This window comes from Doryrhamphus excisus, chromosome 18 (assembly GCF_030265055.1).
Source record: "Doryrhamphus excisus isolate RoL2022-K1 chromosome 18, RoL_Dexc_1.0, whole genome shotgun sequence".
NCBI lineage: Eukaryota > Metazoa > Chordata > Actinopteri > Syngnathiformes > Syngnathidae > Doryrhamphus > Doryrhamphus excisus.
The window spans coordinates 17592187-17615275 of NC_080483.1; the positions used below are offsets into that span (position 1 = coordinate 17592187).

At 46.2% G+C, this 23089-nt stretch overlaps 1 protein-coding gene across 2 annotated transcripts in view; it reads left to right on the forward strand.

The window, feature by feature from the left end:
* LOC131106610 (plexin-A1-like) overlaps window positions 1-21838 on the forward strand; it is a 158973-nt gene extending 137135 nt beyond the window's left edge. Inside the window, exons 19-32 of one of the 2 annotated variants that reach the window (XM_058055833.1) lie at window positions 1931-2074; window positions 2843-3077; window positions 4988-5130; window positions 5865-6121; window positions 9939-10005; window positions 14825-14971; window positions 15067-15226; window positions 15311-15414; window positions 16396-16504; window positions 18195-18385; window positions 19644-19813; window positions 20108-20320; window positions 20393-20543; window positions 21434-21838. In XM_058055833.1, coding sequence (XP_057911816.1) covers window positions 1931-2074; window positions 2843-3077; window positions 4988-5130; window positions 5865-6121; window positions 9939-10005; window positions 14825-14971; window positions 15067-15226; window positions 15311-15414; window positions 16396-16504; window positions 18195-18385; window positions 19644-19813; window positions 20108-20320; window positions 20393-20543; window positions 21434-21529 — 2187 coding nt within the window. In that variant the 3' untranslated portion in view covers window positions 21530-21838. The remainder of the gene's footprint in view (window positions 1-1930; window positions 2075-2842; window positions 3078-4987; window positions 5131-5864; window positions 6122-9938; window positions 10006-14824; window positions 14972-15066; window positions 15227-15310; window positions 15415-16395; window positions 16505-18194; window positions 18386-19643; window positions 19814-20107; window positions 20321-20392; window positions 20544-21433) is intronic. The other variant, XM_058055834.1, reaches the window with a different exon arrangement.
* The last annotated feature ends 1251 nt before the right edge of the window (window positions 21839-23089 follow it).

Sequence of the window (23089 nt, forward strand, 5' to 3'; positions counted from 1 at the left end):
TTTCTCCTGTCATCTCTTTGCCTCCCTTCCCGTCGTACAATAAACCTTTGGGCCTTCTGCTCCCTTGCATCACCTTTCCCGGTTTATGACTTGTGTCAGAGCTGCTCTGAGGAGAGGAAGGCTCTTACGTCGGAGTGAATAATGTCATGGTGGGCTTGGCTGGAGCGGCGCATCAAAGCTTTGCTTTTTTATTCAAGTTTTTCTGTCAAAGTTTTGAAAGGCAAACTTTACCTATGACTCAACGAAGGTGAGTCGGTGTATCTTAGCGTCAACAATTTGAAAAGCCGGAGCTACTTTTGGAGCTCCGTAAACCTTCCAATCAACATCTAAGGTCACTGATGAGGATGCTGCAGTCGTTGGAGATGGTTGCTTCCGAGCTGTAAACACGTCCGCCTCCATCCTCCTGCTTTTAGTTTCTTTCTGTGCCGTTTTCTTTCATACGAGCCTCAACCTTGACAGATATTCCCTTGCTGACTCGCTTTTGGAGGAGAAATGTGTGCTTCATGAAGACACCTTTTAAAATGAGGTTCATGTGTTGACTGGTCCAACGAGCAGATGCCCAAACAAAACATGCAGCTACTTTGGATTTACAGTCATTCATTCATTCATTCATTCAGTCTTTCATTCATTCATTCATTCATTCATTCATTCAGTCTTTCATTCATTCATTCATTCATTCATTCATTCATTCAGTCTTTCATTCATTCATTCATTCATTCAGTCATTCAGTCTTTCATTCATTCATTCATTCAGTCTTTCATTCATTCAGTCTTTCATTCATTCATTCATTCATTCATTCATTCATTCATTCATTCATTCATTCAGTCTTTCATTCATTCATTCAGTCATTCATTCATTCATTCATTCATTCATTCAGTCTTTCATTCATTCATTCAGTCAGTCATTCATTCATTCATTCATTCATTCAGTCATTTAGTCTTTCATTCATTCAGTCATTTAGTCTTTCATTCATTCAGTCTTTCAGTCTTTCATTCATTCATTCATTCATTCATTCATTCATTCAGTCATTCAGTCATTCAGTCATTTAGTCTTTCATTCATTCAGTCATTCAGTCATTTAGTCTTTCATTCATTCAGTCATTCAGTCATTTAGTCTTTCATTCATTCATTCATTCAGTCTTTCAGTCATTCATTCATTCATTCATTCATTCATTCATTCATTCAGTCATTTAGTCTTTCATTCATTCAGTCATTCAGTCATTCAGTCATTTAGTCTTTCATTCATTCATTCATTCATTCATTCAGTCTTTCATTCATTCATTCATTCAGTCTTTCATTCATTCATTCATTCATTCATTCATTCATTCAGTCATTCAGTCATTTAGTCTTTCATTCATTCAGTCATTTAGTCTTTCATTCATTCAGTCATTCAGTCTTTCAGTCTTTCAGTCATTCATTCATTCATTCATTCATTCAGTCTTTCATTTTCTACCACTTATCCTCATGGGGGTCGCGGGTGTGCTGGAGCCTATCCCAGCTGTCTTGGGGCGAGAGGCGGGGTCCACCCTGGACTGGTGGCCAGCCAATCCCAGGGCACATATAGACAAACAACCATTCACACTCACGTTCATACCTATGGACAATTTGGGGGGGGGGGCAATTAACCTAGCATGTTTTTGGAATGGGGGAGGAAACACGGGGAGAACATGCCAACTCCACACAGAGATGGCCAAGGGTGGAATCGAACTCGGGTCTCCTAGCTGTGTGGCCTGCGCGCTAACCAGCAGCATTTACAGTTACGTAAAATAAAATAGTTTCTTTGGTCACGTCTCTGGTTTGTTATTAAAACATAAATCATCATTTGACTGAGATCTAAATTGTCATAAGTTAGCATCTTTACGTCTGCTTTGCATCGAAGTCGGCCATCATGGATCTGATGTTTAAGTCCAGTGTTTGTGTTTGTGTTTTAGGGCCGTAACCTGATTCCTGCAGCGCCTGGAAACAGCAAGCTGAACTACACGGTGCTGATCGGGGAGACGCCATGTGTCCTCACGCTGTCGGAAAGCCAGCTGCTGTGCGAGTGGCCCAACCTGACGGGGGAGCACAAAGTTACGGTGAGTCCGCCAATCACAGAACCACAATTGTTCCAATTGTTATGAGTGGGACGTTGCAATTTCATCATGTTGCAATATGTCTTTTATCCAAGCCTCTAAATGGATGTTTTTCAATAGCTTCTGTTTTTCCTGCCATTTTATTTCAGCCGTTCATCCCCTTTATGTACGTCAATCCACTCCCGCCTTTTCATTCTTTCCACCATTTCCTTCTTTTTCTTGCCCAAATCTCTTTAGTCATTGTAGATTTCCTATCCGCCATTCATATATCTACACACAAACACACATCCTGGCTGGAATATTGCTTGGGGTGTTTGCACATGTATTTCTGTTCTAGAGGCTTTTCATTGGTCTTGGCTGACTGCTGGGCCTTTCAACGGGATTCATATTGAATAGGGACCCAAACGGCTTGTGGGCGTGGGGATGCCTGGGTCTGTTTTTGCCTTCCGTATTTGGAATTTCTTAGATATAAGCCAGCTGAAGAATTAAAAATAGGGGGGGTGATGTTTACTGTGACCATGCCTCGGCAGGCCAAGACTACTTTTGTGACGTCTGTGGATGAGTTCAGGCTTGGATTGGCTCAGCTGAGACCAGTTTAGTCACCGCAATAGTAACGTTTATATTGTTCAAACTGTTGACTGAGGAAGTCATTAGTAGGGATTTAGGCTGGATTTAGGCCTAAACTAGTTTAAGCTAGGTTGGTGTGTATGCCAAATATGAAGTAGTTCAAATAATAATAATAGTCATTGTCTGTCCGCATCCCTGCACCAGGTTCGTGTTGGAGGCTTTGAATATTCACCAGGGACTTTGCAGATCTACTCAGACAGCCTTCTCACCCTGCCCGCCATCATCGGGATCGGAGGCGGAGGCGGTCTGCTCCTGCTGGTTATTATCGTGGTGCTCATTGCTTACAAGAGGAAGTCACGCGATGCGGACCGCACCCTCAAACGGCTACAGCTGCAGATGGACAACCTGGAATCCAGGGTGGCCCTGGAGTGCAAGGAGGGTACGTATATGTCGTGGAAACAGGAAAAAACCTTCCTTGCATGTTCTACTCCTCCATGCGTTTCATCTCGCTCTCGGAATAACTCCTGTGTCCCGAAATAACTTGGTGCAAATGTTTCCCTTGCTACGCTTACCTCGAACACAACACAACCCCAATTAAACAGCGCTACCCATTTTAGTCCTGCCTCCACTTCCACACGCTCCCCCGCCCCCTGCTGTTAGGCAGCAGCAAAAAGTGTGTGTGTTGGGGGGGGTGTTGGTGGGCTTCCAGAGGAGCACTTTGATCTGAGCCAGCCGCCAGATGTTGGCTCTCCACCCTGAGAGCCGCCTGGCTGGTCGTCTTGCGAGGCATCGATGGAGGATGGATAGACGCGGGACTCGGAGGTGGGACAGCGAGAGGGTGGTAGGAAGGGAGGGGCCTGGCAGCAAATGAAGCGGGGGCGGGGGGGTTGTGAAAGCGAGAGACTTGCACATTAGCATAAATTAATTTGGCAGGCGAGCGCATGGATTGGGCAAGTGCCGATTGATGCTGTTAGCGCTCGTCTGCGATGCGAGGCAGACGGGATGAAAGAGTCCAACGCTGATAACCATAATCATCAGCATACAGCGCTATACTGTCTCGCTAAAGATCAAATAAAACGTGCATTGTGCCTGCTAAAGTGATGTGCAGGTTTGCTTGAAATCAAAGTTTTGTCATGTAGTACTCGGTATATAAAAGTGGTAAAGGTACAATGCTTTTACTGGACTGGCTTTCAGATTAAAGAGGCAGGCATCAAAAAGGACAACCCGTTTGAATAGCGGCGCAGGAAATTCCATCCAATATTGGGTCTTTGAAGTATACGCCATTCATAGTCAAGACATTTTTACATGAATATAGAACATAAACACGCATACCCTAGGCCAGAAATACTAACCAGTACAATCAAAAAGACCAGTACGGGACAGGGGCTTTGTTCAGGAGACCCAAGTAGTGCCTTGCTCAACACACAGGAAGAAAACTGGAATCCCTCTGGCAACTTGTCTTGCTTGTAATATGATCCAATGCTTTAAGTAATAAATGTATTCATATTAGAATTAGAAAGTGAGTGTATGAAGGGACGTATATACATTTACTGTATTGTAAGTAATAAATGTATTCATATTAGAATTATAAAGTGAGCGTATGAAATGAAGGGAAGGGACGTATATACATTTACTGTATTTTAAGTAATAAATGTATTCATATCAGAATTATAAAGTGAGCGTATGAAATGAAGGGAAGGGACGTATATACATTTACTGTATTTTAAGTAATAAATGTATTCATATTAGAATTATAAAGTGAGTATATGAAGGGAAGGGAAGGGACGTATATACATTTACTGTATTTGAAGTAATAAATGTATTCATATTAGAATAATAAAGTGAGTGTATGAAATGAAGGGACGTATATACATTTACTGTATTTGAAGTAATAAATGTATTCATATCAGAATTATAAAGTGAGTGTATGAAATGAAGGGAAGGGATGTATATACATTTACTGCGGTGAGAAGAAAGGACGTATCGGATCCCAGCGCTAACAGGAAGGATGCGAGCAAGGACAGGCATCCATCGTGAGAGACGGGTGACCTCCAAGGTGTCGTTTTGAAGTCGAGCAAGAGGAAGAAAGAGAGAAGAAGGAGAGGATGAAGGGATAGGGTGACATAAGCCATCTGTTAGTCTGGACTTTGAGGTCATTTATCCTGGACGTTTTTGGGTGTGGGCGTCTTTTAAATGGCCGACGAGGACGCGACCTCAGACAAGCAGCTTTACTGTAAATAAGGGAACTAAACCTACTTTATTTAGTTTTATAATAGCTGATCTGTGTGAGGAACATAAGCATTGATGATCACACCTCGATCCTCCTTTTCTACCTTCTGTCTCGTGCAGCTTTCGCCGAGCTGCAAACGGACATCCATGAACTCACCCAGGAGTTGGACGGAGCAGGGATCCCCTTCTTGGACTACCGCACGTACGCCATGAGGGTCCTCTTCCCCGGTATCGAGGACCATCCCGTGCTCAAGGAGATGGAGGTACGGGTCAGTACATAGACCACATGACAACAAGAGTGGTGTGGCTGTGGTGAACCCACAAAATGAATTCTATGACTTTGTGGTCATACTGTACAATATCCGTGTATGTCTCATCATTGGACTGCATCGCTTAGTCTTTGGCACACAGCGCTCATGGCAAACATGGGGGGGGGTGACAGGTATCCATTTAAGATCCCAATATCGGCCCCATGCTCCCAACTATATTCCAAAGCGACAGTGTAGCGCCACATTGGATTTTCATTTGTACGACCCAGGCAATCACAGGCCACAGTGGAGCTACTAGGCAGATCAATTTCTTATTACAGCATGAAGCTCACAAGGCGGCTTTAGGGGGGGGTCGGGGGGGTGGGGGGGTGAAGGAGTGAAGGAGAAGGACGGAGCAGTGGGAACGACTGGAGAGCATAATGCTAATAGCCAAAAGTGAAAGAGGATGACAATAAATAGTTTGATGCATGTCGCTGGAACTAAAGCAATTTGTCTGATTTTCTTCTGAATGAAAGCAGACAAAGAACAAGTGGATCTTCTGGAGAAGAAAGGCCTTGCACTTGTGGCTCTTTAGTCCATGTGTCCTCGTGTAATTCAGCATATTAGTCTTCCACGTTTCTTTCTCTGGTTCCACTATGTTTGCTCCTACTGCCAACATTTGCTCCTATTATCTTCTACTTCCATCCTCAACCACGTTCTTTCTTCTTCCTTCCAACCCTCTCCTCCAGGTCCCTGCTAACGTCGAGAAGGCCCTGACATTGTTCGGCCAGATGCTGACCAAGAAACACTTCCTGCTGACTTTCATCCGCACCCTGGAGGCCCAGCGGTCCTTCTCCATGCGAGACCGCGGCAACGTGGCGTCCCTCATCATGACGGCGCTCCAGGGGGAGATGGAGTACGCTACAGGCGTCCTCAAGCAGCTCCTGTCCGACCTCATCGACAAGAACCTGGAGAGCAAGAATCACCCGAAGCTCTTACTCCGGAGGTAAGCAGCAACGTTCCCTCCGTGCGGCGGCCATCTTCATGGCGTAGCCGTGGTGCCGCCGCGTGTCGTTGGGCAGCAGGACATCACAGGAGCTTTTTAGAAGCTTATGTGACGTCGGGTCCGCTCTCTGTCAACCCTGTCGCTGTCAGAAAGGATTACACCCCTGAGCACACGCGTTCCCGGCGGACGCCCTCAGACAGACCCCTCTCGCTCATGCACACCAAGGCAGTGGGGGGCACGCATGGAGGGGCCGTCCAGGGGGGGACCAGGAGGATTTACAAGGGTGGGGTGAAGGATAGAGGACAGAACGGATGGCTAAAGACAAAGGTGTGCGGAAGGAGTGAAATACAGGCCAAGAGTGAGTTTAGGGGGAGTGGCCTAAGAAGTGGGCGAGAGGTCGTTGGATGGAGGAACATGGCGACCCAAACCTGTTTGACACACCTTGGTTTTTCACCCAGACCCCAGCCAAGGTGGGATGCTGCCCCAACTGCTTTTTACATAGCAACACGGCATCACACAACCACAAAACTTGATGCGTGATGAATAAAATATTTGTCAGTCAGCGACATTGCTATCAACACACCAGGGAGGGGGACGTGTGAATTTCCACACCCGCCCCAGCTTTCCGACATTTACTTTTCCACGGGCGTCATCCTGCCTCTGTGATTGGCTAATGTTAGCTACGAAGGTGCAGCCTTTCCGTGCCGTTGCGGTGTCAAGGTCCACCATTAGCCGCCTTTCCCTTTTACACAGAAGCCAACGCCATCAACGCCAGCATCTGGTGTCATGTATGTAATAATAATATAATGTAATAATATAATAATATAATGTGATAATATAATGTAATAATATAATAATATAATGTGATAATATAATGTAATCATATAATGTAATAATATAATGTGATAATATAATGTGATAATATAATGTGATAATATAATGTGATAATATAATGTGATAATATAATGTGATAATATAATGTAATAATATAATAATATAATGTGATAATATAATGTAATCATATAATGTAATAATATAATGTGATAATATAATGTGATAATATAATGTGATAATATAATGTAATAATGTGATAATATAATGTAATCATATAATGTGATAATATAATGTAATCATATAATGTGATAATATAATGTAATAATATAATGTGATAATATAATGTAATCATATAATGTGATAATATAATGTAATAATATAATGTGATAATATAATGTAATCATATAATGTAATAATATAATGTAATCATATAATGTAATAATATAATGTAATCATATAATGTAATAATATAATGTGATAATATAATGTGATAATATAATGTGATAATATAATGTAATAATGTAATCATATAATGTGATAATATAATGTAATAATATAATGTAATAATATAATGTAATAATATCATTTAATACTTCTGGTGGGACGCCAACGCTGCTTTAACACAACAGGGATGGAGAAGTGGCGCCTGTGCCGGCGTTCAGGCGACTTTATGACTCTGGTTTGACCCCCACCTGATGATAAATATGCCTGCCATATAAAATAGGGTTTTCTATATGAAGATGCAATATGGCCCAGGAACGTAGTTGCTAGGATGAAGACTGAGAACATTAAAACCAAAACTAGTTCAGACACAATTAGGGAACTAGCCTGTCCCCAAATAAGTAAGAATTTGACATGAAATCATAAAAAGGTTTTTTTTCCATTTTCCCCGACTTGCTCCCCGGAGAGATATTTAATTAAAAATCTAATCAAATAAATGAGTGCCTTTGTGAAGCCTTTTCCTCGCCCCTCCAGGGGGGAGTGGTCACAACATGCTGTCCTTGCTAAACACACCAGCAGCTTCTGGAGATTCAACTGAGAACCAAGACAAGACAAGACAAGTTTCTCCAATTTGGGGGTCTTCCCAAGAACCCCCCTGGGAGGACGTATTCATTCAGGACAGGACGCCGCTCATCTGCGGAGGACATGTTGGAGAACTTTGGAACAATGGGTGCTGGCACATGGTTGCAGTCAATGAAAGGATGACATGGCCCCCCCAATCGGGCCCCCACGTGCCCACAAGCGTGTTCTGTCCGGGGGCATCCACCCCTCTCGTCCTCCAGCTCGCCTCTCCTCGTTGCCATCTTCCATCTGCTCCATTTAGCTGACAGCCATGGAGAAGAAAGCGTTCCACAAACATCAAACACACTCAGCAGTCAAATGGGAGGCGTCCCAAGCGTAGGAGTTCACGTCTCCTTCCTGCTACGGGCGTTCACTACCTGCCTGCTTTTGGCCTACTTTCCTCCTTTTTCATTTTCCTGTCTTCAAACCGTTTCACACCAAATTTGTACTAAGTCGTTTTCATTGGTGCCTGGTTTTATTCTTCTACCTTCATCCACCTTCATGCAGCCTGGCAGAGCAGATGGTCCAATATGGAAGTCAGGCCAGTTAGGCACCCCCAGTTAGACACCCCCAGTTAGACACCCCCAGTTAGACACCACCAGTTAGGCACCCCCAGTTAGGCACCCCCAGTTAGGCACCCCCAGTTAGGCAACGCCAGTTAGGCACCCCCAGTTAGGCACCCCCAGTTAGGCACCCCCAGTTAGACACCCCCAGTTAGACACCCCCAGTTAGGCACCCCCAGTTAGGCACCACCAGTTAGACACCCCCAGTTAGGCACCCCCAGTTAGGCACCCCCAGTTAGGTGATGCCAGTTAGACACCCCCAGTTAGACACCCCCAGTTAGACGCCCCCAGTTAGACACCCCCAGTTAGACACCCCCAGTTAGGTGATGCCAGTTAGACACCCCCAGTTAGACACCCCCCGTTAGGCACCCCCAGTTAGACACCTCCAGTTAGACACCCCCAGTTAGACACCCCCAGTTAGACACCACCAGTTAGACACCACCAGTTAGACACCCCCAGTTAGGTGATGCCAGTTAGACACCCCCAGTTAGACACCCCCAGTTAGGCACCCCCAGTTAGGCAACGCCAGTTAGACACCCCCAGTTAGACACCCCCAGTTAGACACCCCCAGTTAGACACCCCCAGTTAGGCACCCCCAGTTAGACACCCCCAGTTAGGCACCCCAGTTAGACACCCCCAGTTAGACACCCCCAGTTAGGTGATGCCAGTTAGACACCCCCAGTTAGACACCCCCAGTTAGACGATGCCGGTTAGACGCCCCCAGTTAGACGCCCCCAGTTAGACACCCCCAGTTAGGCACCCCCAGTTAGGCACCCCCAGTTAGACACCCCCAGTTAGGTGATGCCAGTTAGACGCCCCCAGTTAGACACCCCCAGTTAGACGATGCCGGTTAGACGCCCCCAGTTAGACGCCCCCAGTTAGACGCCCCCAGTTGGACACCCCCAGTTAGACACCCCCAGTTAGACACCCCCAGTTGGACACCCCCAGTTGGACCTCCAGCTGGTTACTGAAACATGCAGAAAAGGAGGATGAAGCTGAGAAGTATCCAATAAGGATATTTAATGCGGTGTTGATGGATTTGATATTTTGCCGGAGAGCAAAAGAGAGAGAGAGAGAGCGTGCACGGAGAGAGCGTGCACGTGAGAGGAAATCCCCCCCATGACATGGCAGGATGGTGATTAATGACAGAAGTCCGCTAATTGTGCTAATTGTTGTGTTTCTAATGAAGATGAGTGTCTTCTCTGAGAGGAAGGGAAGGTGGAGATTCCCAACCAGTGAATCCTCGTCCTTCTGAAACCATCCTTTTAGTTTTTATCGTATTTTACGCTCCAGCACACTTGAAGATGGAGAACGGCGCTCCTTGAGAATTCATTTTTTCCCGTCTTTGTCTTTCCCAGGACGGAGTCCGTAGCGGAGAAGATGCTCACTAACTGGTTCACCTTCCTGCTCTACAAGTTCCTCAAGGTAAATCCACAGGCACACGTGTTTTGCAGCGATTCCACTTGCAATGGAGTAGAAAAATCCCCGCTAACCCACACAGCTGCAGCGGCAGATAAGGCGGAGGCCGCCGGCTACCTATCTTTACCTCCGCCTTTCATTCGGTCAACGCTCCTCGCTTCCAAATGGAGGAATTTATGGCGTCTGAAGCTGCGTTCACACAGCCGCTCGTCTTGGTGGATTGCCAAGCTTCTTCCCCAATCCTCCGTGTACCACACTTGATTATTGTGGAGCCACGACGGCTGTGTTTACCTGCATAAACATATGCTTATATACGTACGTACGTAGCAATATACATATGTTGCTTTCTGACGTAGCATTATGGAAGCTTAAACCTTCGTTACATGAATGATGAATGATATGCCTTTATATACATACTCTATACGTACTACTTTCACATATTCCATCCATCCGTTTTCTATGCCACTTAATCCTTGAGGGGATGCAGGGGTGCTGGAGTCTATCCCAGCTGGACTGGTGGCCAGCCAATCCCAGGGCACATATAGACAAACAACCATTCACACTCACATTCATACCTATGGACAATTGGGGGGGGGACAATTAACGTAGCATGTTTTCTCCTATCTGGGGGAAACCATGCACGGGTAGAACACGTAACCTCCACGGGTAGAACATGTGACCTCCACGGGTAGAACATGTAACCTCCACGGGTAGAACACGTAACCTCCACGGGTAGAACATGTAACCTCCACGGGTAGAACACGTAACCTCCACGGGTAGAACACGTAACCTCCACGGGTAGAACACGCAAACTCCACGGGTAGAACATGTAACCTCCACGGGTAGAACACGCAAACTCCATGGGTAGAACACGCAAACTCCACGGGTAGAACATGTAACCTCCACGGGTAGAACATGTAACCTCCACGGGTAGAACATGTAACCTCCACGGGTAGAACATGTAACCTCCACGGGTAGAACATGTAGCCTCCACGGGTAGAACACGTAACCTCCACGGGTAGAACACGTAACCTCCACGGGTAGAACACGTAACCTCCACGGGTAGAACACGTAACCTCCACGGGTAGAACACGTAACCTCCACGGGTAGAACACGTAACCTCCACGGGTAGAACATGTAAACTCAATGGGTAGAACACGTAACCTCCATGGGTAGAACATGTAAACTCCACGGGTAGAACATGTAAACTCCACGGGTAGAACATGTAAACTCAATGGGTAGAACATGTAACCTCCATGTGTAGAACATGTGACCTCCACGGGTAGAACATGTGACCTCCACGGGTAGAACATGTGACCTCCACGGGTAGAACACGTAACCTCCACGGGTAGAACACGTAACCTCCACGGGTAGAACATGTAACCTCCACGGGTAGAACATGTAACCTCCACGGGTAGAACACGTAACCTCCACGGGTAGAACATGTAACCTCCACGGGTAGAACACGTAACCTCCACGGGTAGAACATGTAACCTCCACGGGTAGAACACGTAACCTCCACGGGTAGAACACGTAACCTCCACGGGTAGAACACGTAACCTCCACGGGTAGAACACGTAACCTCCACGGGTAGAACACGTAACCTCCACGGGTAGAACACGTAACCTCCACGGGTAGAACACGTGACCTCCACGGGTAGAACACGTGACCTCCACGGGTAGAACACGTAACCTCCACGGGTAGAACACGTAACCTCCACGGGTAGAACACGTGACCTCCACGGGTAGAACACGTGACCTCCACGGGTAGAACATGTAAACTCAATGGGTAGAACACGTAACCTCCATGGGTAGAACATGTAAACTCCACGGGTAGAACATGTAAACTCCACGGGTAGAACATGTAAACTCAATGGGTAGAACATGTAACCTCCATGTGTAGAACATGTGACCTCCACGGGTAGAACATGTGACCTCCACGGGTAGAACATGTGACCTCCACGGGTAGAACACGTAACCTCCACGGGTAGAACACGTAACCTCCACGGGTAGAACACGTAACCTCCACGGGTAGAACATGTAACCTCCACGGGTAGAACACGTAACCTCCACGGGTAGAACATGTAACCTCCACGGGTAGAACACGTAACCTCCACGGGTAGAACATGTAACCTCCACGGGTAGAACACGTAACCTCCACGGGTAGAACACGTAACCTCCACGGGTAGAACACGTAACCTCCACGGGTAGAACACGTAACCTCCACGGGTAGAACACGTAACCTCCACGGGTAGAACACGTGACCTCCACGGGTAGAACACGTGACCTCCACGGGTAGAACACGTAACCTCCACGGGTAGAACATGTGACCTCCACGGGTAGAACACGTGACCTCCACGGGTAGAACATGTGACCTCCACCAGAGACTCGGACCCAGGTGGTCCAGATCTCCTTGGTTAAATTAGACATCAACTCACAGAAAGATTCGATGGTTCCCAGACCAAAGCCTAGAAATAGAAGGTGTAGCATAAAATAGCATAATCGAGATATGAATGAGATGTTTTATAATGATAATAAAAGTGGGTGTGAATATGAATATGGCATAATTGACAAATAGCACATCAAACTGCTTGGGAAGGTTTTAAGGGGTCACATAAAAGGTAAAGGTCAAGCGGGTGTTCAAAAAGACACTTTTATTTCTTAAAGTCGAGCATTTTAAAACATCTTTTTATCGATGACGGCACCACAAGCTTTGTGACGCTGGGTTGTGGGTTTGAATCTTTTATGCCATACATTCCCGGAACAATCAGTCCGCTTTTATTAACAATATTTGACACACGTCCGGCCTGTCTGTCTACCCTCTCCTTCTAAGAATGGGGGGGGGGGGTCATTTGGGAGCGCGGGCAGGCGTTGCTTAGTCGGCAGAGCGAGTTCATGAAAAACAGGAGAAGTGGGAAAGAGCGGAAGGAACGCCGAGCATTCCGTTGCTCGTTTGACACGTCTCACACAACAAAGTGCTTGTCCAAGCTTTTTCAGTCGTCGGTCATTAACCTTTTAACTTCTCCATCAGTCGCCACTCGCTCACACTTTTTATGTTTCCACACACACGCTTTCACCGAGGAGGTTTTTTATAATGAAGAAACTTCAGCCAAGGCCAACACCAAAATGTTGCATTTTATATAATATTTCAACATCTCAGCCTTCCACCTTTGATGCACATGATCATGCTGGTTTCTGATGTCATGTCGGTTTCTGATACCATGTCGGTTTCTGATACCATGTTGGTTTCTGATACCATGTTGGTTTCTGATACCATGTTGGTTTCTGATACCATGCTGGTTTCTGATACCATGCTGGTTTCTGATACCATGCTGGTTTCTGATACCATGTTGGTTTCTGATACCATGCTGGTTTCTGATACCATGTTGGTTTCTGATACCATGTCGGTTTCTGATATCATGTCGGTTTCTGATACCATGTCGGTTTCTGATACCATGTTGGTTTATGACATCATGCTGGTTTCTGATACCATGCTGGTTTCTGATACCATGCTGGTTTCTGATACCATGCTGGTTTCTGATACCATGTTGGTTTCTGATACCATGCTGGTTTCTGATACCATGTTGGTTTCTGATACCATGTCGGTTTCTGATATCATGTCGGTTTCTGATACCATGTCGGTTTCTGATACCATGTTGGTTTATGACATCATGCTGGTTTCTGATACCATGCTGGTTTCTGATACCATGCTGGTTTCTGATACCATGCTGGTTTCTGATACCATGCTGGTTTCTGATACCATGTTGGTTTCTGATACCATGTTGGTTTCTGATGTCATGTTGGTTTCTGATACCATGTTGGTTTCTGATACCATGTTGGTTTATGATACCATGTTGGTTTCTGATATCATGTCGGTTTCTGATACCATGTCGGTTTCTGATACCATGTTGGTTTATGACATCATGCTGGTTTCTGATACCATGTTGGTTTCTGATACCATGCTGGTTTCTGATACCATGCTGGTTTCTGATACCATGCTGGTTTCTGATGTCATGTTGGTTTCTGATACCATGTTGGTTTCTGATACCATGTCGGTTTCTGATACCATGTCGGTTTCTGATACCATGCTGGTTTCTGATACCATGTTGGTTTCTGATACCATGCTGGTTTCTGATACCATGTCGGTTTCTGATACCATGTCGGTTTCTGATACCATGTCGGTTTCTGATACCATGCTGGTTTCTGATACCATGCTGGTTTCTGATGTCATGTCGGTTTCTGATGTCATGTCGGTTTCTGATGTCATGTCGGTTTCTGATGTCATGCCGGTTTCTGATACCATGCCGGTTTCTGATACCATGCCGGTTTCTGATACCATGTTGGTTTATGACGTCATGCTGGTTTCTGACGTCATGTCGGTTTCTGATACCATGTCGGTTTATGACATCATGCTGGTTTCTGATGTCATGTTGGTTTCTGATACCATGCTGGTTTCTGATACCATGCTGGTTTCTGATACCATGTTGGTTTCTGATACCATGTTGGTTTCTGATGTCATGTTGGTTTCTGATACCATGTTGGTTTCTGATACCATGTTGGTTTCTGATATCATGTCGGTTTCTGATACCATGTCGGTTTATGACGTCATGTTGGTTTCTGATGTCATGTTGGTTTCTGATGTCATGTTGGTTTCTGATACCATGCTGGTTTCTGATACCATGCTGGTTTCTGATACCATGTTGGTTTCTGATACCATGTTGGTTTCTGATACCATGCTGGTTTCTGATACCATGTTGGTTTCTGATACCATGCTGGTTTCTGATACCATGCTGGTTTCTGATACCATGTTGGTCCGTGGTCTCCAGGAGTGCGCCGGTGAGCCGCTCTTCATGCTGTACTGCGCCATGAAGCAGCAAATGGAGAAGGGGCCGATAGACGCCATCACAGGAGAGGCCCGCTACTCCCTCAGCGAGGACAAGCTCATCCGACAGCAGATTGACTACAAGACGTTGGTGGGTGCCTTTAATGACACGCCCACTTGGTTGGGCGCTGGAGTGGGAAGGTCACCCGGTGATGCTAACGGGAATGTACCATCTTCCCTTCATAGACGCTGCACTGTGTCAACCCAGAGAATGAGAACGCACCCGAGGTGACCGTGAAGAGTCTAAACTGTGACACGGTGACGCAGGTCAAGGAGAAGCTCCTGGACGCCGTGTACAAGGGGACGCCCTACTCTCAGAGACCCAAAGCCTCGGATATGGACCTGGGTAAGAACCGGATGCACAAACTTCAGTTCTATGCAAATTGGCCCCAAAATCCTGAGGGGAATATTTGCTTTGTGTGTTTATCAGAATGGCGGCAAGGAAGGATGGCTCGCATCATCCTCCAGGATGAAGATGTGACCACCAAAATAGACAATGACTGGAAGAGGCTCAACACCTTGGCTCACTACCAGGTAGGACGCTGCCTTGGCTTCACTTGCTAGGCCGTGGGACCTCTGGCTTTGGACACAATCGATCCCGGGATGCTCGGCAACCTGGGATTTTACATGTCCCGTTGGAGTTCATGACAATGGGAATCAAACTTTTATCAATCACGCAGGTAATGTTGGGCAAAAAATCATGATTAATTGATTATCTAATTAATCCAACTATGTTGGTATTTTTCTGTTAAGTTTATTCAATTATCCTCGGATTTCAGCCTCTGTAATGTGAATATTTTCGTTATTTTCCTAGTCACCATGAAAGTAGTCCTATTATCCTGTTTTAGACCAAACAAGATCAGCTTGGACTTTGGACAACAGTTATCAACATTTTGGCCTATTTTTGGTTTGTTTCTTTGCAGACAAAACAACTGTCCATATCGGTTTGGGCCTTGTAGGGCAGGGGGGTCAAATATTTTGACTTGAGTTAACAAAATTGTCAGAGGGTCCAAAACATATATTTAACACACACACTATTGTTAAAATTTGAAATACTTCAAAAGCAACTGGTGGGCCGGATTCAAACGCTTGGTGGGCCGCAGTTTTCCCACCCCTGCTCTAGGGTCTAACCGATACAAAAACCAATACAGATTAATCGACAAAGGAAATAACTGTTAGTTGCGTCCCTTAATATTTGTAACTTTCATACATAGAAGGATCATAAAACCAAAATAAAGACCAAGTGATTGTCTCTGCTGATATTCTCGTTACGTTGGACTGTCCAAGTCAGGACAAATACCTTCGTCATCACTTTATTTTTCTTTGACCAGTATCCTTCTGTGGTGACATCATAAAAAGCAAAGAAAAAGCTAAACATATTTCTGGGCTCATCTAAGAAGTCTCACTGGTGTTGTCCATCCTTTCCAGAAATATGTCAAAACTTGATGTGTTTTTTTGTAATTATGGCCGTTCATTTCTTGCAGCGTTCCAACTAATGTTCAACTGTTGTTCCAGGTGACGGACGGCTCGGTGATCGCTTTGGTCCCCAAGCAGAACTCGGCATACAACATCTCCAACTCGTCCACCTTCACCAAATCCCTCAGCAGATACGGTACGAGAGAAGGTGTGTGTGTTTGTGTGGATGCTCGTGTGCGAGCAACATGTCTTCATACGGGGGGGGGGGGCACATATTCACTCAATGTCAAAGTAGATTTAATGCTGAGTCATGCTTGCTTTGAATCCACTGTAATCATTTTGCAATGATGATCCGTTGATGATTTTTCTTTCTAATATCATCTGTTAAATATTGTCTATGTCAGGGGTCGGGAACCTTTTTGGCTAAGAGAGCCATGAAGGCCAGATATTTTAAAATGTGTATCTGTGAGAGCCATATACATTTTTTTAAACATTGAATGCAATAAAATGTGTGCATTTTTATGTAAGACCAACAGTTTTAGATATAATGGGCTCTAATTACGTAGACCAGGCACACTACCCCACGCCAATGGGGTGTGGCCAGCACACTTTCATGAGCAGCGCAGTGTCTAATAATAAATCTAATACTTGTTGCCATTAATGCAACTTCTGCTGCTGCATGGTTCTGCACCATACTCAGTATATTTCATTCTTTTGGCCATCTTCGTCAAAAGGCTTGGTTCTGCAGCTTTAGCTAGGTGACTATTTGACTAAAGGAGGAAAGTTTATATTTACATGTTGACATCTCAATGACCGAGGTAGACTACCGCATTACCCAGTAATAATCGAGTTTTGGTGTTTGAACTGGAAAATATCTTCAAGAAAGATGGATATGGTCGGCCATATTGCAGTAGAAAATAGATGGACGGATTAAAATGCATAAGAAAGTTGTTAATTTTGAATATTATTTTTAACAGTCATTTCTGTGATGGTTTACTTTAAAATGTTAGCAAAAATACATTTTTATTGTGGTAAGAAATGCTTGAGAGCCAGATACAGTCATCAAAAGAGCCCTACCTGGCTCCCGAGCCATAGGTTCCCTACCTCTGGTCTATGTGGTCCAAAGTGGCCAATAGCAGACCAATAGGCCAATAGGATGTCCACACGCGTCCCTCCTGACCTCCGTGGACCTGATCCTGATTCCCTGATTCTCTCTTTACAACCACTCAATCCTTTCCTACTTTGGCACGGAAATGACAAACATTGAGAAGGAAAGCGTTAAAGTGTGGGGGGGGGTCACAGTCCAACAAAATGAAGGACAGAAGGGCGAGAGCAAGGGATGGGGGGGGGGGGGGGGTGACAGACAAATGTATCCTGTGATGGAGTGACATGCAAGAACAGGAAGCTGTCACTTTCCCAAAATGCTCTCTGCAGCCGTATGACAAATATTAATATTTCTATGCTTTTACTGTCTTATCATGTCTTATCATATCAACATGCAACATCATCATAATAACATTTGCACACTTGATGAAGACCATCACTTTGAAAAAGTGGCATGTTTTTGAAATGGGGGAGTGAACACGGGGAGAACATGCAAACTCCACACAGAGATGCCCGAGGGGGGAATCGAACATGGGTCTTCTAGCTGTGTGGCCTGCCACTCATACCATCTAAAATGTATTTGATGGCGTGTTTATGAGGCGCCAAACACCAAAAGATGAAAAAAGAATATAACAACATGAATTGTATTTGTGTATTAAAGTCATGAATGTGGGGCGTCCATGAAAGACCTCCAGATGAGTTGACCTTGGTGGTCTTGGTGGGAGCTCAGACGTTCTTCAAAGGTTTCCATCTAACGTCATTCCTCATTCGTCATGCATCTCGCTTTATTCCAGAGAGCATGCTGAGAACGGCCAGCAGTCCAGACAGTTTGCGCTCTCGAACCCCCATGATCACGCCTGACTTGGAGAGCGGCACCAAACTTTGGCACCTGGTCAAGAACCACGACCACTCAGACCAGAGGGAGGGGGACAGAGGGAGCAAGATGGTCTCCGAGATCTACCTGACCCGGCTGCTGGCCACCAAGGTATGAGGAGGGGGGGGGAAGTGCACCTTGAGCTCCGCAGGCAGCGACCCCTCCTGACCTTTGTTTTGTGGAGGCCCTGAGCTCATTAACATTGCTCCTAACCTTTGCAATAAATGTGTGTTCCTTAACGAGCAGGCTGACCTTTGCCTATTGAGCTGTTTGTCGGTGTTGTCGGGTCCTTGCTTGGTGGCCTCGGGGCTTCCAGGCCTTTAGCTCCATCACGACCCTCTAAATTCCTCCATGGCTTCCAGGATTACTCCCGGCATTCCCGCGTGCTTCCTCCGATGCTGAGTTGTTATTTTTAGCAGAGCATCGCTGAGCAAATCAATCAGCATCGACGCGTTTCATTCCGCCATTGCTCAGCTGTCAGTTTGATGGATTGGCACCCGTCACTGGGATGCTTTATTATATTTCATATGCATATCGGGGAGGCTGATCAAATGGTGCATACATACGTGTTTTAGGATTCGCTTCTTCCCAATCCATTTCCTTCCCGCCTTTCCTTTTCCGTGTCAAATGCCAACGGGAGCCGTTAAATGTAAAGTCTGATGATGGAAGTAAAAGTTCCCGTTTTGGGAGCGTTCATAAAAGCGTGGCAGGCATCCATTGGGAAAAAAGACGGACGGACGCAGCAACTTTCCCTGGCGACGGCCAGCAGGGATGAGGCAAGCGTTCCTGGGTGACTCAGCTCATCCTGATACTTCCTCTTCCCTGATGTTTCCACTCATTAGCTCCAGATTCCCGTTGTCGGTGCTCCACGTTGAACGCCGTCAATGACGCCTCAATCGGGAAGCGATTAGCAACCAGGCCAGCAGGGAAGCACGATTAGGGAACTGCAGTCGGCTCCCGTTTATGACGTCCTGCAGCTTTATGGCTTCTGGATGCTGATTTGTGAATGAGCCTGAAACTGCAGCTTGCTTCTCAGGGTTTGGTTCAATGTGGTCTGGAGGCTCCAGGAAGATCTCACTCATTCCAGCATCAAAGTGCTTTTGGAGGACGAAAGCTTGGCTGTGATGTGGTTACAAAGAAAAGAGAAAGCGTTGCTAAACAGCCTCAGGCTGAACTCTCATTGGGCCGCTTCAGAAGGACCAGACGGGAATACTGAAGGAGAACATACTCAAAGCTCAAATATCAGCAGATGCTTACGGCCACGCCCACAGTGGAGATCCAGCACGCCACCATCTTTTGACCTCCAGTTTCAAGTACCTACTGGTCATTGCCTTTTTACCCAGTAAACCAATCCGGCTGTTTTCCACAGGGTACGCTCCAGAAGTTTGTAGACGACCTATTCGAGACCATCTTCAGCACGGCCCACCGGGGCAGCGCCCTGCCGCTCGCCATCAAGTACATGTTCGACTTCCTGGACGAGCAGGCCGACAAACACTCCATATCCGACTCGGACGTGCGGCACACGTGGAAGAGCAACTGGTGAGTTTGGGCCGCCGACGCCTGATTGGTCCTTGGTGGCTGCTCGACCAATCACGTGACACCAGCAGCGATTGCGCAACATGTTTGTGTTGGCTGTGCGAGATGTTGTGTTGTGATCATGATGATTGTTATCAGGTACATGACTGCTGAGCAGATCTCACAGAAAGACGTAAAACCTAAAGAACATCTAAACAAACATCGGATGTACTTAACGAGATGGACCCTAAAGGGATAGAACTGGACCATGTGGATCATTTAACATCTCACCCACCTTCTCCTCCTCCCTCCTCGTAGCCTTCCTCTGCGCTTCTGGGTGAATGTGATCAAGAACCCCCAGTTTGTGTTCGACATCCACAAGAACAGCATCACGGATGCCTGTTTGTCCGTGGTGGCCCAGACCTTCATGGACTCCTGCTCGACATCGGAGCATAAACTGGGAAAGGACTCGCCGTCCAACAAGCTGCTTTACGCTAAAGATATCCCCAACTACAAGAACTGGGTGGAGAGGTGCGTTGAACGTCTGCAGATCCGACCGTCGGGTCTTCTGAAGACTGTCGCTAACGGGTTGTGGTGTTGCAGGTACTATTCCGACATCTCCAGGATGCCGGCCATCAGTGACCAGGACATGAGTGCCTACCTGGCGGAGCAGTCGCGGCTGCACGCCAACCAGTTTAACAGCATGTCGGCGCTGCACGAGATCTACTCCTACATCGTCAAGTACAAGGATGAGGTGAGGTCTCGCTTCATCTCCTATCAGTTTCATATTTCATCTTTTAGGAATATTTCTGATTTATTGGTACTGTTCATTTCCAATGAATGATGCTACATTAGCATCACTGCTCCTTTGCAATCATGTTTATGATGCCATTCATATTCATATTCATATTCATATTCTTTTTGTCCTGACAATCTGAGCTTTTGGAAAGCCAAAACGTATCTGAGGTTTTAAACCCTGTTTACCAATGAAACATGAAGGGAAGGACTCATGGGCGTCGGTCGCTCGACATGGATGCCCCCCCATGGGGACTGCTGCCCCCACGCCCTGAACCAGAATAAGTGGAGACGGTGTCTTGATCCTGTTAAGCTCCTCGGCGGGGGCTTAGCGTGTGACTTGAGATTCAAACACTCGAGGCAGCGTTTCCACAAACTCTCTTTGACTAGCTGTTTAGCTTCCTGTGTAGTAGTCAACGTATTTCCTTGGATTTCTGGAACTGTTTGAATTAATTCCACCCACGGCCCGCTTCCAGGCATGCCCAGTCCGATTGTACAGCTAACAGCCTGTACGCCCATATAAGGACGTCTGGCTTGCTGTGACATCACAGGGAGCCGGTGTTAGAAAAAACTCTTGAGAACCGAGCATTCCGAGCCGTCCCAAAGTTCTTTCAGTGATCAATTCCAAATCCCGGAACCTCCTGGCGTTCCGCTGGCGTTCTCCATTGAGGCGGTAAAGTCAGCTTCTGATTGGCCCAAATGCCCGTGACAGCCAGTGAAGCCTTTAAAACACACGTCACCTGAACCATGGGGGGGGGGGCACGGCAGCACGCTGGTTTGCGACAGTGGCCGACCTTTCTCCCTCTCTAACGCCCATCTCTAACTCCCCCCCCCCCCCTGTAACTTCAGATCTTGTCGGCTTTGGAGCGGGACGAGCAGGCGAGGAGACAAAGACTGAGGAGCAAGCTGGAGCAGGTCATCGACACGATGGCCTTGACCAGCTGAAGATCAGCAGCACCTCCTTCCTTCTTCACGCCACACCTCGCTCCTCTTCCTCCTCTCCCTCCTCTCCCTCCTCTCCCTCCAGACCACAAACACAACTCCACCCCCCAACAATACGACAAACTGCAAAAGCATTGAAGCGGTGTACTGCAAAATGGAGGGGGGTCGGCGGAGATGGGCGGGGCTGTGTGTGCCTACGTGTGTCTAAGTGTGTGTGTGTGTGTGTGTTTTCACACACGCGTTCACGGAGTCCATCATGTTGCTTTTTGTTGACTTGCATTGGAGCGACGTCAGCAAAGACGATAAGAACTCCGTGGGGGGGGGGGGGGGGGGGGGGGGGGGCGTGTGCACAATGGAGCCAATGGAGAGAGCTCCCGTGTCCCCATCCAAGCTTTTTTTGGTTTAGGTTTTGTTTTGTCTAAATGTTATCAACTGCCCACTCTCCGATCTCTCGCCACTTGTATTACTGCTCAATTTGCACAATTTACAGAAAACGCTACAGAGGAAGACTATATAGATATTATATATAAATACATTTTTAAAAGAAAGATTAGGGAGAGAACTTTTTTTGTTTTGCTTTCAACCATAAATTTAAATTAAATAACCATAAATTTGATATTTCAAGTGCAAAGAAAAACACAGCGAACAAAGAAAAAAAGCTAAAAAAAAAGTTGTACTGTGCCATGTTTCCTTTGAATGTTGTTTAGTGCAAAGACATTTTCTTGGATGGAATGTGCTAACGTATGATTTACAAATATGCCTCGTGACTGAAATGATCCGTCAGAAGAAGAAGAAGATTTTGTGTCACGCTCCGGCATCGTTTGATTCCGTGAAGGCTCGACGGGTCGGAGCGGTGCGGTGCGGTGCCTCCGCCGACGTGCAACCGGCGTCCGTGATCCACCGACACCTCGACGTGTTTGTACAGGAGGTCGCCATCTTTCTTCCATCGCCACCAGTGGCTTTTAAGCTGAGGAGTTTTTATTTGAATCCCACTCGAGTCGCCTTTTTGGACTCGGTGGTGAGAATCCGTAATTGTTCATTTCCCCGCTCGCCCGAAACCAAACTGTGGTCTGTGTGCTGTTTTTCTTTTGTAAATCACTCCCTTCATTTTCTAATCAACATGTAAATTGTACATTTTTACGGTACGCTGAAGGCTGAAACTAACTTTGGGTTTGCCTGAAGTCCAAGTACTTGATTGGACCTCGAGGAAGTCCAAGTACTTGATTGGACCTCGAGGAGGTTCAAACGATGAGCATCTGTGTCTTTGTGATGGAAATGTGACTTTGCTGCTTTAACTCTTGTACTTTGTTTTTTTTCTATCAAATCTTTACGGGGCTGTCATTCCATGCTGATCACAAATGCTGTCCGCTTTTGTTTTTTTTACGGATTCAATAAGTTGACACGCGCTATACTTTGTTTACATGCGTGGACGCGTACGAGCCCGCTTTGACTGGATGGTAGTTTACACACATTGTCTCCATGGCAACATGTCACATGACATCCTGATGTCCTCTGTGTGTCCGTCCATCGGTCTGCGCTGCATGGAGACGTTGCAGCCGAATG